At 41.5% G+C, this 17,608-nt stretch overlaps 1 protein-coding gene across 1 annotated transcript; it reads right to left on the minus strand.

The window, feature by feature from the left end:
• Nucleotides 1-43: 43 nt before the first annotated feature.
• pdzph1 (PDZ and pleckstrin homology domains 1) lies at nucleotides 44-16,483 on the minus strand. The gene is made up of 13 exons (XM_046290588.1): nucleotides 16,353-16,483; nucleotides 13,974-14,072; nucleotides 11,183-13,408; nucleotides 10,893-11,018; nucleotides 10,020-10,184; nucleotides 8,923-9,024; nucleotides 8,514-8,624; nucleotides 7,928-8,106; nucleotides 3,443-3,600; nucleotides 2,938-2,980; nucleotides 2,483-2,672; nucleotides 1,683-1,818; nucleotides 44-1,111 (listed from the first exon to the last, which is right to left on the minus strand). Exons 2-13 carry the CDS (start codon nucleotides 14,035-14,037, stop codon nucleotides 1,012-1,014), a joined length of 3,600 nt encoding a protein of 1,199 aa, XP_046146544.1. The 5' UTR covers nucleotides 14,038-14,072; nucleotides 16,353-16,483; the 3' UTR covers nucleotides 44-1,011.
• Nucleotides 16,484-17,608: the final 1,125 nt, after the last annotated feature.

A 17,608-nucleotide genomic window follows, 5' to 3' on the forward strand; every position in this document is an offset into this window, starting at 1 on the left:
TCGTTGGTGTTGTGTAGCAATGATAGATGATAGAATTGTCTTATTATAGTCAAACTGTCATGTCATTTATTATGTATTTATTATTCAGCCAACATCATCATCTCTGAAATGGTGCAGTGCTGTATCACTAAGGAAGCTAACAGTATCAAAACAGACAACAAGCCCATAGCAACAATTCAAAATCCTCCAGACAACTCCATCCATATCATATGTTTACAAATGAGTATAAAATGCATAATGCCAGAAACTCATTCAATTCCCAAATACTTGCAGACTGTTCAGTGAGAATCTGGAGAAATTGTTGAATAAGCATAGCAGCAGATGAATTCTACAATTCAATTATTTCAAAATGTGAATTGATCTGTGAAAAACATTCTATCCTCTTTTCCAACATACTCTACAATACTCCAAGGTCTATTTAAAATAACAAATATTTCCCCCACAATTATTTTACAATAAAGACTATGGACATCTTCAAAGTACACTTTTAGTTTAAGAGTAGTTTTCCCAAAGTGCCGGTAATCATTTTTCTGAAGTGAACATACTGTAAATGCCTTGAACAGCTGGTCGTCCAACAAGGGCAAGACTGGTCCCAGATCTGTGTGTTTGTCGTCTTGCATGATAACGTAAACAGACTGACACTCAGGGTAGAGTAAAGCGACCTGAAGTTAAACTGCATTGAAATACTTAAATTCCCATTCAATTTTCAGCTTTACATGGAATCCTTTAAGGGAATGTCAAACATAACCAATATTAAAGGAATAGGTCACTCCAAAACTATTTTAGTATTTTGATCATAAGTTCACTGTTAATACAATCTCCCCAAAATTCCATTGTGCATGTCAGTAGTCAAGTTTTCAGTACAGAGTAAAAACTGTGGTGATGATGATGATGATGATATGTTTTAACAAGTTTTTGAGTAAAGGGATCCTTTAACATGCTTTTGGTTCAACCAAACCAGAAGCTAGAACAGTAAAGGTTGTTTGCGATGCGAGGAATTATCCATCGAGCTCACATTCTGGTCTCCTCTGGTGGTCGATTCATGTAGTCCTGAACGGCCTGATGGTATGGTAGCCATTTTTTTGCGGATGCTTTTATAGACAAGATCCATCTGTGAACATGAACTTCAGAATTGATTAATTATCGCAAAGCTATTTCCAAGCATACAGTATTATGTCATGTTAAAAAGCTGTGCCTTTATTCCTTCCTAAATCAATGCAATGAGAGTCTACTTTGTGTAAAATGTGTCAAAAGTTTAATTGTCACGTGCACAGAATACAACCCACTGGGCAACAACGGATTAAATCAACATTGTTTCCAAGCATTTTCAACAACAAAAAGCGTTGAATCAAAGTGGAAACTTGTTTGGATTTGCAAAAAGTCCTCAACAGAACATGACATGGTGAGCTTTTTTGTTGAATTCATATTAGTTGACAAATCAACCAAATGTAAAACAAAACTGGACGTGCTTCTACACCTGCATTGCTTGCTGTTTGGGGTTTTAGGCTGGGTTTCTGTACAGCACTTTGAGATATCAGCTGATGTACGAAGGGCTATATAAATACATTTGATTTGATTTGACATTGAAATGTTGTCTGTGCCCAGTGGGAACAGGTGTAAACAGTACAGTGAAATGCTTACTTAAAATGTGCCAACATGTGTCAAATGTGTGAACATCTCACCGTTTGTTTTCCATGGGGTTTTCAGCACAGAGATAGAAGGTTTTGAACTCTTCCGAAGGGGGTTTCAGTTCAATGGTGGATTTCTTGGATCCCAAGGACTGTTCCCTCACAGTGTACCCATGTAAGTAGATCCCCCCTGGAGGGAGTCATATATTTATTACAGTATTTAGCAGAGGAGGCTTCTAGAGGCAGTCAGATACTGTATATTACAGTATTTAGCAGAGGAGGCTTCTAGAGGCAGTCAGATACTGTATATTACAGTATTTAGCAGAGGAGGCTTCTAGAGGCAGTCAGATACTGTATATTACAGTATTTAGCAGAGGAGGCTTCTCCAAGGAGTGCAAATAATGTAATGTAATGGGTTAAAAAACAAAACCTCGCTAATAAGTTATTGACAACAAAAAAAGACCACACTAATTATGATCTCTGACATTGATTTCCATTCATTGACATATGGGTTAAACAGAATATGGTTTGTCATCTATTTATCATATCATACATTTATAATTTATATTTAACATCAATAACTCCTTGTCAATTTTCCTAAATGGACAACGCAGTCTCCTCAGTGTCAACATTTTGGCGGCAGGTAGCCTAGTGGTTAGAGCGTTGGACTAGTAACCGAAGGTTGCAAGATTGAATCCCCGAGCTAAGTTAAAAATCTGTTGTTCTACCCCCGAACAAGGCAGTTCACTGTTCCTAGGCCGTCATTGAAAATAACAAAAAAAATGTTTAACTGACTTGCCTAGTTAAATAAAAACAAATAAACGATCAAGGTGAGGCATGCCATCACAACATACCCAGAGCGTGCGTTGACCGGATGCCTGCGTAGAAGTAGAGACAGCCGTCCTTCAGTGTACAGTAGTGCTGCACCCACGTGTCCTTGTTATTCCTGTCTATCTGGTGAAGCAGGCCCAGACACTCTGGGTTCTTCACGGCCAGTGGGGGGAGGCTGGCGTTGTGGCGAGTCACATCCACCCACACGTGATTCTGCCACATGAGAGGTTAGGGCAGGGATTAGTTCTATAGGCTATAGTCTCAGCATGGACAACAACATGCCTGATTTATTTGAATCATTCCCCCCAAAAACCACCTTTGATTATATCCTCCACAGTTAAAAATATGCATGATGGAATGTAATAGTGTATTGTAGCGAGACAGAATTTCAAGAAAGATATATTCTATTTTAGATTAGCTTGTAAGAATAACTGGATATAAATTTGACATGTTTTCTGTGTTTGACAACAATCCTTACCTGTGTTACAGGATGAACAGCTCTGTCCATGACATCCAACCACCTAAATGAATGAAAAACAGGTGAGCAATAACACAGATAATTATTTCAAATAAATAACTTGTTATTGGCGTTGAATGCACACTTTAGTGCTCTGCTACTTCCTGCTTTCTAAAATTCTAAAATGTCTCAAATCTCATTTCAGTTTGTGACTATAAGCAATGTATAGCATAGCCATAGAGAATCATGGTACCATCTAAACCACTGTGAAAAATATTTTAAATAACCCCAAATATTGTATTTTTAGCTGTTGTAGCTGATGTAAAAAATAAACCAAAAAAGGAAAGGAGAAGAAGCGTAGAAATACGGCACATAGAATAGATCTAGCACCTTATCATACTTTATTTTAATGAGAATGAATGATAGATCTATAACGTGCATTTCTATCTGAAATTAGTCTGGTCATACACAAAACTACATAAAAAACGCAATAAACACTATGCAAGGACTACTACTCTATCGATACCTTTTCATCTCCAGGTTGGATGTAGCGGAGAAGTAGTACACTCGGTTGGCAGACAGGGGGCAGCACTTGAACACAAAGGGTTTCCCCAGGGAGGGGTCCCCTCCAACATCTGCTCCCTCTAGCTTAAAAGATGACAGAGCTCGCTTCCTCCCCTCATCCTGCAACAGAAATACACTGGCTGTCAGTGGAGATTGTAAGTGAATAGTTGGTGTCTTGACTGTTAGAGTGGTGTCTTGAGGATGACTATTAAAGTGAAGGAGAGGTGTCTTGAGGATGACTGTTAGAGTGAAGGAGTGGTGTCTTGAGGATGACTATTAAAGTGAAGGAGTGGTGTCTTGAGGATGACTGTTAGAGTGAAGGAGTGGTGTCTTGAGGATGACTAATTGAGTGAAGGAGTGGTGTCTTGTTGTGGACCATATCCCCCGTGCATCCCGCAAAGGCGGAGGTGTTGCTAACATTTACGATAGCAAATTTCAATTTACAAAAAAAAAAACTTTTTATCTTTTGAGCTTCTAATCATGAAATCTATGCAGCCTACACAATCACTTTTTATAGCTACTGTTTACAGGCCTCCTGGGCCATATACAGTGTTCCTTGTTGAGTTCCCTGAATTCCTATCGGACGTTGTAGTCATAGCAGATAATATTCTAATTTAATATTCACATGGAAAAGTCCACAGACCCACTCCAAAAGGCTTTCAGAGCCATCATCGACTCAGTGGGTTTTGTCCAACATGTCTCTGGACCTACTCACTGTCACAGTCATACTCTGGACCTAGTTTTGTCCCATGGAATAAATGTTGTGGATCTTAATGTTTTTCCTCATAATCCTGGACTATTGGACCACCATTTTATTACGTTTGCAATTGCAACAAATAATCTGTTCAGACCCCAACCAAGGAGCATCAAAAGTCATGCTATAAATTCACAAACAACACAAAGATTCGTTGATGCCCTTCCAGACTCCCTCTGTCTACCCAAGGACATCAGAGGACAGAAATCCGTTAACCACCTAACTCAGGAACTCAATTTAACCTTGTGCAATACCCTAGATGCAGTTGCAACCCTAAAAACTAAAAACATTTCTCATAAGAAACTAGCTCCCTGGTTTACAGAAAATACCCGAGAACTGAAGCAAGCTTCCAGAAAATTGGAACGGAAATGGCGCCACACCAAACTGGAAGTCCTCCGACTAGCTTGGAAAGACAGTACCGTGCATTATCGAAGAGCCCTTACTGCTGCTTGATCATCTTATTTTTCCAACTTAATTGAGGAAAATAAGAACAATCCGAAATGTATTTTTGATACTGTCGCAAAGCTAACTAAAAAGCAGCATTCCCCAAGAGAGGATGGCTTTCACTTCAGCAGTAATAAATTCACAAACCACTTTGAGGAAAAGATCATGATTATTAGAAAGCAAATTACAGACTCCTCTTTAAATCTGCATATTCCTTCAAAGCTCAGTTGTCCTGAGTATGCACAACTCTGCCAGAACCAAGGATCAAGAGAGACACTCAAGTGTTTTAGTTCTATATCTCTTGAAACAATGATGAAAATAATCATGGCCTCTAAACCTTCAAGCTGCATACTGGACCCTATTCCAACTAAACTACTGAAAAAGCTGCTTCCTGTGCTTGGCCCTCCTATGTTGAACATAATAAATGTCTCTCTATCCACCGGATGTGTACCAAACTCACTAAAAGTGGCAGTAATAAAAGCCTCTCTTGAAAAACCAAACCTTGGCCCAGAAAATATAAAAAACTATTGGCCTATATCGAATCTTCCATTCCTTTCAAAAATTTTAGAAAACGCTGTTGCGCAGCAACGCACTGCCTTCCTGAAGACAAACAATTTATACGAAATGCTTTAGTCTGGTTTTAGACCCATCATAGCGCTGAGACTGCACTTGTGAAGGTGGTAATGACCTTTTAATGGCATCAGACCGAGGCTTTGCATCTGTCCTCATGCTCCTAGACCTTAGTGCTGCTTTTGATACCATCGATCACCACATTCTTTTGGAGAGATTGGAAACCCAAATTGGTCTACATGCACAAGTTCTGGCCTGGTTTAGATATTATCTGTCGGAAAGATATCAGTTTGTCTCTGTGAATGGTTTGTCCTCTAACAAATCAACTGTAAATTCCGGTGTTCCTCAAGGTTCCGTTTTAGGACGACTATTGTTTTCACTATATGTTTTACCTCTTGGGGATGTCATTTGAAAACATAATGTTAACTTTCACTGCTATGCGGATGACACACAGCTGTACATTTCAATGAAACATGGTGAAGCCCCAAAATTGCCCTCAGTTGAAGTCTGTGTTTCAGACATAAGGAAGTGGATGGCTGCAAACGTTCTACATTTAAACTCGGACAAAACAGAGATGCTTGTTCTAGGTCCCGAGAAACAAAGAGATCTTCTGTTGAATCTGATCAATTCATCTTAATGGTTGTACAGTCGTCTCAAATAAAACTGTGAAGGACCTCGACGTTACTTTGGACCCTGATCTCTCTTTTGACGAACATATCAAGACTGTTTCAAGGACAGCTTTTTTCCATCTACTTAACATTGCAACCCTACCCATGTGAGAGACGCAAACTCGGTCTCAACCTTTAAGTCTTTACTGAAGACTCATCTCTTCAGTGGGTCATATGATTGAGTGTAGTCTGGCCCCGGAGTGTGAAGGTGAACAGAAAGGCTCTGGAGCAACGAACCGCCCTTGCTTTCTCTGCCTGGCCAGTTCCCCTCTTTCCACTGGGATTCTCTGGCTCTAACCCTATTACAGGGGCTGAGTCACTGGCTTACTGGTGCTCTTTCATGCCGTCCCTAGGAGGGGTGCATCACTTGAGTGGGTTGAGTCACTGATGTGATCTTCCTGTCTGGGTTGGCGCCCCCCTTTAGGTTGTGCCGTGGCGGAGATCTTTGGGCTATACTCGGCCTTGTCTCAGGATGGTAAGTTGGTGGTTGAAGATATCCCTCTCGTGGTGTGGGGGCTGTGCTTTGGACAAGTGGGTGGGCTTATATCCTTCCTGTTTGGCCCTGTCCGGGGTATCATCGGATGGGGCCAAGTGTCTCCAGACCCCTCCTGTCTCAGCCTCCAGTATTTATGCTGCAGTAGTTTATGTGTCGGGGGGCTAGGGTCAGTTTGTTATATCTGGAGTACTTCTCCTGTCTTATCCGGTGTCCTGTGTGAATTTAAGTATGCTCTCTCTAATTTTCTCTTTCTTTCTCTCTCTCGGAGGACCTGAGCCCTAGGACCATGCCTCAGGACTACCTGGCATGATGACTCCTTGCTGTCCCCAGTCCACCTGGCCGTGCTGCTGCTCCAGTTTCAACTGTTCTGCCTGTGATTATTATTATTTGACCATGCTGGTCATTTATGAACATTTGAACATCTTGGCCATGTTCTGTTATAATCTCCACCCGGCACAGCCAGAAGAGGACTGGCCACCCCTCATAGCCTGGTTCCTCTCTAGGTTTCTTCCTAGGTTTTGGCCTTTCTAGGGAGTTTTTCCTAGCCACCGTGCTTCTACACCTGCATTGCTTGCTGTTTGGAGTTTTAGGCTGGGTTTCTGTACAGCACTTTGAGATATCAGCTGATGTACGAAGGGTTATATAAATAAATTTGATTTGATTTGAGGATGACTGTTAGAGTGAAGGATTGGCGTCTTGAGGATGGCTAATTGAGTGAAGGAGTGGTGTCTTGAGGATGACTAATTGAGTGAAGGAGTGGTGCCTTGAGGACGACTTTTAGAGTGAAGGAGTGGTGTCTTGAGGATGACTTTTAGAGTGAAGGAGTGGTGTCTTGAGGATGACTTTTAGAGTGAAGGAGTGGTGTCTTGAGGATGACTAATTGAGTGAAGGAGTGGTGTCTTGAGGATGACTAAGTGAGTGAAGGAGTGGTGTCTTGAGGATGACTTTTTGAGTGAAGGAGTGGTGTCTTGAGGATGACTTTTAGAGTGAAGGAGTGGTGCCTTGAGGATGACTAATTGAGTGAAGGAGTGGTGTCTTGAGGATGGCTAATTGAGTGAAGGAGTGGTGTCTTGAGGATGACTTTTTGAGTGAAGGAGTGGTGCCATGTGTATGACTGTTAAGCCATGTTTATCTGGACACTCTTTCATCCACTTAAAGAGAATACCACAATCCACACATGTCATAGTTACTGTAGGCCCTTCAAAGAAAACTAATATCATACGTGACTTCCTGTTAATCGATTTCCAGGCCCAATTCACCTTTTCTAAATTAAACTTCTGGGAGAATATTGTTGTGGAATAAAGTAGGGATAGTTCACCTCATAAGTAATGTTGTCCTACAGGGACATTTACACAATACATAGTGTGGAATATAAAACAGCTTGACTGAAGAGCAATTATGAGGTATGCAAAATGTCTGACAAACTTTGAATTTGAAATGTCCCTTTTAGATCCAAAACACAGGAGGCTTGTTTCTCTAAAGACACGTGACGAGTTACCAGGATGCTGTGCTCACCTTTTTATGCCTGTAGTAGTACAGACAACAGTCATGTCTGAGCACGAACCACCTCCTTCTCCAACCCTTGATCAGGCCAGACTGGGTGCGTTTATGGAGGTAGCCTCGGCAGGTAGGTCTGGGGGTGTTGGGGCCTCGACCGATGTCTGAGCCAATGGTCATAGTCAGGAGGTCTGGGCCTATCAAATAACAAATAATAAGGGGTTCCCATTCTCAATCACATACTAAAAAAACTAAACATGATAGCAAAATATTTGTCAGGACATGATGTCCTTTAAGTCAGTTTTGGCTTGTGAATAGGTACCTGATGGGCACTCCACAGGAGGCTGCTGAGGGGAGGGACGGCTCATAATAATGTCTGGAACGGAGCGAATGGAATGGCATCAAACACATGGAAACCATGGAAACCATGTGTTTGATGTATTTCATACCATTCCAGAGATTCCGCTCCAGCCATTACCATGAGCCTGTCCTCCCAAATTAAGGTACCACCAACCTCCTGTGGTGCCTTTATAGCTAATTCTAACTACATACTTGTGCAGTACCATGATCTAGCAGTTAACATGTTGGCCTATTTTATTCTTACCTTGTCTTGCCAGGTCAGCTGCCTCAGAGTGGGGGATACTGGTGACATCGATCCCATTGACGGCCATGACGAAATCTCCCACCAATAGCCCCGCCTCTTCAGCTGCTCCATCTGAAACCAGAAGGGAGGAGCTTGGCTTACAGCTGAGCTAGCAGTGTGGTTTGCTAGATACAGCCAATGGACACTTGCAGCAGTGATAATATCTGTCAAAAACATCAAACGGCTTGGCAAATTGCTGCAGTGACACAAAATGTCCGCCTTAAAATGAAAAATATACTAATCAGTCTCTTTTAAAAGGATAGCAAATTCTTTGTTGATCAAACTGCATCTTTATCAAGCAAACAAAACAATTGAAAATATTGTCTGAGTAACCTTTGCTGTGCATTTACTAGTACGCAAATTGACTTACTTGTGTCGACCTCTGTGACCACAATAGGTTTGGAAAACTGTATTCTGAACCCCCAGGGGTACTCTCCCATTCCTTTCCAAATCTTGACCGTCCTCTCACGAACTGCAGAGAGAAGAACTAATTAAGTAAGAATGGTTCATCTATGTTTTCACCTTCAAGAGTTCTATTAAATGGTTGATAACATTAAGAACATTGGTGGTGGTAGGAGTAGTAGTAGTGGTAGTAGTAGTAATAGTAGTAGTAGTAGTAGTAGTAGTAGTAGTAGTAGTAGTAGTAGTAGTAGTAGTAGTAGTAGTAGTAGTAGTGGTAGTAGTGGTAGTAGTAGTGGTAGTAGTAGTGGTAGTAGTAGTGGTAGTAGTAGTAGTAATAGTAGTAGTAGTAGTAGTAGTAGTAGTGGTAGTAGTAGTGGTAGTAGTAGTGGTAGTAGTAGTGGTAGTAGTGGTAGTAGTAGTGGTAGTAGTAGTGGTAGTAGTGGTAGTAGTAGTGGTAGTAGTAGTGGTAGTAGTAGTAGTAGTAGTAGTAGTAGTAGTAGTAGTGGTAGTAGTAGTAATAGTAGTAGTAGTAGTAGTAGTAGTAGTGGTAGTAGTAGTGGTAGTAGTGGTAGTAGTAGTGGTAGTAGTAGTGGTAGTAGTGGTAGTAGTAGTGGTAGTAGTAGTGGTAGTAGTGGTAGTAGTAGTAAAAATATGAAAATGTATGCACTCACTATTGCAAGTCACTCTGGATAAGAGTGTCTGCTAAATGACTAGAATGTACATGTAGAAGTAACATCAGTAGTGGTAGTAGTAATATTTGTTTTACAGGACCTCCTTAGATATTTTAGTAACATTTTCTTGACAGTACAGCGGGAAAGGTAGAGAGGGAGACAAATAGTATGGCCATAGACATAGGGTGGCCGACACAGGGCTCAAACCTCGGTCGCCATGTGATATACATCGGCCAGAGTTGGGAGCTTAGAACGCTACGCCAAACTCTGGCACGTTGATTATTTTCTTAAAGAACATTTGAATTTGTTAACTGATTTTCAATCTCTGAATTGACTGACTTTGTTGGAGAAGGTCCCAACACCGTGATGTAAGACATGTAGAAAGGAATCCTACTTGTGACAGTTCGAGGTTGGAGACCAGGAGGAACTGGCCCAGCAGTCGGACTGACTTCGTCTCCACTGTAAATCCATGAGGCACAGTGGAAGGTTTCTGTGTAGAAACCCTTATCTCCAAGATCCCTTGTTGCCATGTCAACAGAACGACTGTCTTCTGAAATTCCTACACAGTGACATAAGCACACATAGAATGACATGACATGACATTCCATTACTAGTTTTCCCGAAACAAGTTTTCTGTTAATGACTTATACATCATTGGTTCCGGTATTCCAGAAAAGTCAAAGTGATAGCATCTGACATAAATAACCACAACAACAACAACATGTTTAGTTCACGGAGTTCTGTTTTATTTTTAAAAAGTGGGCGCATTTCGACTTTCGACTTCGTCAGAGCTTGCTTTTTTTTGTGGGGGGGAGGGGTGTTGGGCACCGTTCTTTGTGGGAACGTAGGCCTTCCGTCAGCAGGTGCAATCTGAAAAACAACAAATTGTAAAGTAGGTGGAATTGTTGTATTTTTTTCCCAGATTGCACCTGTTGACGAAAGTCAAAACACATAAGCTTTTTTAAATAAAAAAGAACATGATGTAAAAAACGTAGTTGTGCTTATTTATGGGAGATGCCGTTGCCTTCCCGTTTCTGCAATACCTACAATAGGTTTACAATGACTTGTGAAAACCTCTGGTATCGCTGACACACCTAAAATACGACTTATATCATATTCTATCTCCTGTTCACACAGTTCTGATTGCCTTGTTATGTCTGGTCATAGCAATAAAGGCATACCACTCAATATCTGTGTTGTGGCTGGTTATAGACCAACAAATGAAAGCTGTGTCTGGTTCTAGATTAGGGGACATTAGGGTGCCTACCTGACTCCTCATTGATGCTGCTGGTTAGGGAGCTTCCTCCTATAGAGCTCCATTGCTTGCTGTCCTTGAAGAGATTCCGTCTCTTAGCCCAGTGCTCGGGGCCGTTGTCCTTGACCTCTATGGAGGCTTCAGAAAATAAATAAAGGATACCCATATGAGAACACTTTCTGACCCCCTTATATCATCTAAACCAAATGATTGAATCTGGTGGTCCCTCTGGGACAAGTGGGGATTTGGAATCAATGTCTTAGGCGATGATTAGTGAAAAACCTGAGATTGGTACAACTCACATTTGGACACACTTTGTTTTTCCGCTGTAGAATCTGTCTGATATAACTTGGGCTTCCAATTGCTTTCTGTCTCTTGGTCTTGAGATTCATGATCTGGACTGGGTGCCTCTACAATTTCCATGCCTGAATCCTCTACAATCTGGTATTTTGGAGGAGGTTCTTTTCCCTCCTCGATCTGTGAAAGAGTAGGGCTGGAGATGCTAGCTCTTACAGTTTGAGACCTTTTCGGTGTTAGTCTAACTTCCTCTGTAGCTTTACTTGTGATTCCTGAGTCCATCTCCATGTTCAGTATGGGGAACACAGACCGTGCCTCTGGGATTACGTTGGAGGTGTCCCAGTGGGGACTATTCAGTGCTGTGCTCTCTGCTAGTTTGGAGACACTCTGCAAGACCCTTTGCTCAGTGCTCCCTGTTGTTATGGCCATGACTGATCCTCTTCGCCTCATGGATTGAAGATTGGGAACTGAATTCTCTTGGGATGACAGTTTGGAAAGGGAGGGAGGGAAGACCTGAATGAGCAGGTCCCTCTGAGTGAGCTCCTCCATCGTGGGATCTAGGCTGTGGTCCTCCACTTCCCCCATGTCTTCATAAAAGCCGCTCTCTGCCACCTCGATCTGCTCCACTCCGAAAGCCATGTCCGCCAATGCATTCCCTCCAAAGTCCAGGTCGGGTCCTCTGGATTCTTCACATGGTAGGTGCCTTGGCTCTGGTAACTGGAAGACCTCCTCTACAGTCTCCTCGGACGTAGATGCATATGACGGATTGATCAGTTGTTGCTGTGGCTCGAGGTAGCTGTTTGCATTGCTGGAGCTGGGTCTGTAACTGTAGCTGCTTTGGGAGGATTTACGTCTCAATGCACTAAAGGGACAAAGCCTCTCATCTTCCTGGTGGTCTGCTGTCAGTCTGCTTAGTCTCTCTGCTTGAAGCGGAAGGGACTCCATAATGTAAGAGGAGATGGTGCCAGACGAAAAAGACTCTCTTCCCTCCCACGAAGGTAGGCCCTCCTGCATTTGACTTGGTTCTTCTTTCACCCCGGGGAAAGTCCGCCGCCTCTTCGTCGGCTTTTGTAGATAACTGGACGACAAGCAGGTTTTGCATTCTACGGTAGCTATGCTATTGTTACGCATCTGGGTCTTCATCTCGTGGTTTTGGATGAAGTCTTTGGTGTAACTGGACCTGTTCACTGACAATGGTGGTCTCATGAACATGGGTTCATAGTTGTCTGATTCCGATACGCTGTCGAAGAAAGATGCCAAATGGGCACTGTCTTCACCATCAAGTGAGTAGGGGCAACCAGAGTCTTTATGGTGCCTCATGGAGGGTGGTGGACTGAATACCCATTGCTGCTTGTCCATAGTACAACAAGCTCCAATCTGACAGGAAGCTATGTCTTCGGTAAGGTCTGCCAGGGATTCATATTTATGGTCGGAAAACTCACATGGTGGGGGAATGTCACACAGTGCATCTGTGCTTTTCCAGAAGTCAGACAAAGGGAGTGGGCTGGAGGACCCACCCGCCAATGTGAAGTCGGTGTCATTGTTGCTGGGCGAACGGTGAAAAGAAAATTGATCATCACAGCAGCTTTTGCGGCAGGCCAATTCCCCACAACACCTTGAGGCAATGATATGTCTTTCTGTGAACTCTGCATCGTTGCTGCTTTCTGGAACGCTAAATTCGTAGTTGTGCTTCCTGTTTTGACTGTGGACTGTGATGTTTACATTTGGGTTTAGAGTCCATGACTGCTGAATTAAATCATTATTTGGACCGAGTCTCTTCTCACGTTGACTCTGGACACAAGGCTCTCCGGTAGCCCCCTGTTGACTTTCAAACACATATACTGTCTTGATCCCTGAGTTATCGGAGTGTAGAATTTCTTGAATTTCAAACTTCATGTTCGAGCCAATACGAGAGTGCTGAAAGATGATTTTTGAAGATGACGGTTGCAAATTGTCAATGGTTACCAAAGTTGTGAATTTCATCCCCCTGTCTATGTTCTCTTGCTTTGCGATGCTAGGTGGCCTTTTGTTTCGAGAGGACTCCCCTTGACTGTCTCGCCTGACTTTTTTCTCTTTGCTTGGAATCTCACTGTATTTTCCCTCTTCATCAGAGTCTGACAAAATATTTTCTTTGCGTAATGATTGAATTTCTCCTTTCTCAGTGATATCATCCTGGCAAACCACACTGTTACTTTTGTTTTGTTTTTGAAAAACGCATTGAGAGGCACTCTCTGTAAGAAAGACAAAAAATGAATACACCTTAACATTTAGCCTACATCAAAAACTACAACAGCAACTATTAAGACCACTGTACAGCCACAATGCCATAGACAACCTATGAGACTGAGAACTAAATCTCTCAAAATGTATCTAAAAGGTTGATCCCTTCTATGTACCCTGAGATTGAATTGATTAATACATTGTAGTGAGGATTGTGGTTGAATATTTTCGAACTCTTGCATTTGGTGTAAAGCTTATAGGCCTCGTGGCTGCTGAGCCATCCTCACATACACTACTGACCCTTTTCTGTGAAGCATTTCTCTCAAGCTCAATTTGACAAAATGGTACCTTATCACAATGTGTGGGATTCATTCCAAGATGGAGCCTCTTGGCTCTTGTCCATTAGCTGTGGTTACATAGACAAGACCACAGTAATCCTCACCTGCTCCGATTGGCCAAACAGTGTGGCAGGCTTAATAGTGAAGGTGTGGATGCATGGGCTGGGCGTGACTCAGCCAGCCATGACAGGATTAACCCCATTCCTCTAAAGGATCCGCCCCAATAACCTCCACTCACGTTTACTGCTGGCGGGGCTCTTCCTCCTCCGACTGTTCCTCCTCCTGCTCCCACGACGACTCATTCTTCCCTAGGCCTCAGCCTCCAATTTCCCGTACACTGCAACAGACAATTACAAAATAGTCCGTGGAGTTCGAATGGCACATGTAATATGTTTTGCTCTATGAAGCTCACAAGCTACACAAGTGTCGTTAGAAGGTCAGGGGGTTTTCTACACATAGAAGATCATAGAATCCCTAGGATATAATGTCTATAATACTGTAATAAGATCACGTATTTGCTGTCACAAATCACCAAACTCCACACAGTTGTTACTGACTAGTTGGTTATTAATTTCCCACTGAGCAAACAATTTCCGTATAAATGCCTTTCTATCACATCTTTGCTTTGGATGACCTTATTTTTTAAGGTTGTTCTGAAAATAAAATGGTAAAAACACTTAATTGTAAGGCTAAATATAAGAGCTATATAAAATATACATTTAAGTCAAATAAACGAAAAAGGCCAATTTTGCTGGGGCTCTCAAGACTGATAGGGTTAAAAGTAATAACAGAATGAACAGTGTTTATATACTGTAGTGAATTCTGGGGGTAGCCCTGAACGGGAGTCCAACCTAGATCCAGTGGCTGTCAAGCCACACCTTAGCCATTATGCAAAACAAAGATCTGAACAGATTGGCAAGCTCGCTAGGTGTTTGGTTAAGATTGCAAATCAAAACCAAAATATTGATTTTGATGCATGCAACATACCAATCTCTGAGTGTTTGATTAGAATTGTCTCTCAAAAAACAGTGGCACATCTACAGCAACTGTAGCGTTGGTACTGTTATTGATAAAATGGTAGTCCGAAAATTTCTACACCAATAGATTATTATAAAGCAGTAGGAAACGGAAAGAAAATAGTTTTCTGATGTGATCATCTTGCATATTTTTATTTATTTTACTAGGCAAGTCAGTTAAGAACAAATTATTATTTTCAATGACGGCCTAGGAACATTGGGTTAACTGCCTGTTCAGGGACAGAACGACAGCTTTGTACCTTGTCAGCTCGGGGATTCAAACTTGCAACCTTTCAGTTACTAGTCCAACGCTCTAACCACTAGGCTACCCTGCCGCCCCTATATGTGATAGTTGGTGTGAAATCCTACTGTCATCTTAAATTGAGGCTTAATGTCCACTCTCTCGTGCTGGCACAGGAAATAGGTACCTATCTGCCTGATTATGCTCAGGTCCAAAATGACAGATTTATTCAACCACTGAAGGAGCCCAGAATTGTAAAAAGCATCACAATTGATGCAAAAGAATTGATGTACCATACATTTATAAAAAATGTTTTAAGATAAATTGGCTTCATTTAGGCCAAACTGCTTGACATGAATGTAATGTAATGTCTTGTCACCTCGTGTAATGTCAGCATTAGATAAGGATGTAATGTCGATCGTGATACAGCCAAAAATGCATATAAAATATTGACTCATTTTCAGATTAAACAAGAATTTAATTAAATGTAATCCATTGAGTAGAATTACCCAACACCAGGAAAGAGCAGATAGCCTTCGCCACCCATATGCACATTTCATACTTACCTGGAAATATATATTATCACTATTTCCAAAAGACCTGGAATTGGGGTCAATTCCACAAATTCAATTCTAATTCAATTCTATCTCCCTGTAAATTACATTGAATTCAATTCCAGGTCAGTCTTTGAATTCAGATATAAGTTAATTGTTCTGAATTCCAATGTTAGGTCAATTCCAAATATTGAAATTATCCCCAACAATTCCACAAATTCAAATTCACTTCCTTCAGCCTTTCAGGCTGATCATTTCACTTCAGACAGCCTAGCTATACTGAAAATATAGTGATACAGGTTAATTAAAATATAGTGATATGATTAAAAACACATGCTACAATACATTTTTGATACTATGTGCACTAATTTCATTAACTGTGAAATGTAGAAAATTTGAATTACAATTCAATTAAATTCCAAAGATTTGACGTTTTTGCAATTCCAATTCAATTTCAATTCCATAACTTGAAGATTTGTGAAATTCTAATTTAATTCAACGTACATTTTCCTACTAATAAGTGAATTCAATAATTGAATTGGAATTTCAAATTAAATTGCAATTGACTCCAACCTTTATACATGGTAACATTTAGCATGCTTTACTGAATCAGTTAATCATTTTAATGGTAAGAAACACATTTCCTCTAGAATCCCAGATTCCCAATACACTCCATTTTATTCTCCGTGACCATTTTCAATGCCTTCCGTTACATTCTCAGGTGTGCTATCTGCATTCCTGGCATACACAACCTATATCTCAGAGACTCCGATGCAATGAACAACCAAGTAAATGCACTAACTTACCCCTGAATAAATACGTCCAGAAAGGGGATATTTTTTTTCCTTATAGAATAGTCTGTCAAGTTGAAGAGCGTTAGTCATATAGGGCATATCTTTCACAAAGACGCCACATGACCCGTGTACCTAAGACGGCTCCACTTCTTAATGTTTCTATTCCTGCAGCTAAAGCAGCTTAATGCATGTAATCTCATGAACCACTTGTGATGTCAGTGTGAAGCTGAAGTCTATTCAGTTGCCTTTGTCTACGAAATCACATCGTTAATAAAAAGAGGACTATCACACGTACAAGCTGAAACTTTTCATTTAAACTGGACAGATCAGGACTAATCAGATTTATGGTGGTTAATGAATGTGGGAAACATCAACTTTGGGGTCAGATTCATGACTAGGGCTAGTTGAGGGTAAGGTCGTTGATTGGCTCTAGTCCAGTCTCGACAAGTCAACAGACATAAATAGGAAATTATTGCAGCCTTGTAACCATTGCAGAGCTCACCAGTGTATAACTGAGTTCTAAACATACACTACCATTCAAAAGTTTGGGGTCACTTATAATTTTCCCGCAAAACACCAGTCTCCACATCAACAGTGAAGTGGTGACTTCGGGATGCTGGCCTTCTAGGCAGAATTCCTCTGTCCAGTGCCTGTGTTCTTTTGCCCATCTTAATATTTTATTTTTATTGGCCAGTCTGAGATATGGCTTTTTCTTTGCAACTCTGCCTAGAAGGCCAGCATCCCGGAGGCACCTCTTCACTGTTGCACGTTGGCCAATAGAACCGATGGTAGTGGTGATTTCGGCCTGGTCTTCGCCCCCTTTATCTCCGTCTTTTCTTCACGCGAATGACGGTGATTTCGGCCTGGTCTTCGGGAAGCAGTATATCCTTCGTGTCGGAATCATAAAAAAGAAAAAAATCTTTGTCCAGTTCGAGGTGAGTAATCGCTGTTCTGATATCCAGAAGCTCTTTTCGGTTATAAGAGACAGTAGCAGAAACTTTATGTACAAAATGAGTTATAAACAATGTGAGGAAAAAAAACTAAATAGCACAGTTGGTTAGGAGCCCGTAAAACGGCAGCCATTATATCACAAGTGTAGTGTCAGTGTAATGTGTGTGAGTGTGTATACAGTATATAGTCTTTTCGGGCCTTCCTCGCCGCCTGATATAGAAGTCCTGGATGGCAGGGAGCTCCGCTCCAGCGATGTACTGGGCTGTCTGCATCACACTCAGTAGCATTTTGTGATTGAGGGCGCTGCATTTTCCATA

This window comes from Oncorhynchus gorbuscha, linkage group LG11, assembly GCF_021184085.1.
Source record: "Oncorhynchus gorbuscha isolate QuinsamMale2020 ecotype Even-year linkage group LG11, OgorEven_v1.0, whole genome shotgun sequence".
In the NCBI taxonomy this organism is placed as follows: domain Eukaryota; kingdom Metazoa; phylum Chordata; class Actinopteri; order Salmoniformes; family Salmonidae; genus Oncorhynchus; species Oncorhynchus gorbuscha.

Excerpts from the sequence above, each read along its gene's own strand:
- pdzph1 (XM_046290588.1), bottom strand. The coding sequence starts at position 14,037 with ATGAGTCGTCGTGGGAGCAGGAGGAGGAACAGTCGGAGGAGGAAGAGC. Across the intron at positions 2,981-3,442 it reads TCCAACCTGGAGATGAAAAG|GTGGTTGGATGTCATGGACA; the intron begins GTATCGATAGAG and ends TCATTCATTTAG. Across the intron at positions 2,673-2,937 it reads CTGTTCATCCTGTAACACAG|AATCACGTGTGGGTGGATGT; the intron begins GTAAGGATTGTT and ends CTCATGTGGCAG.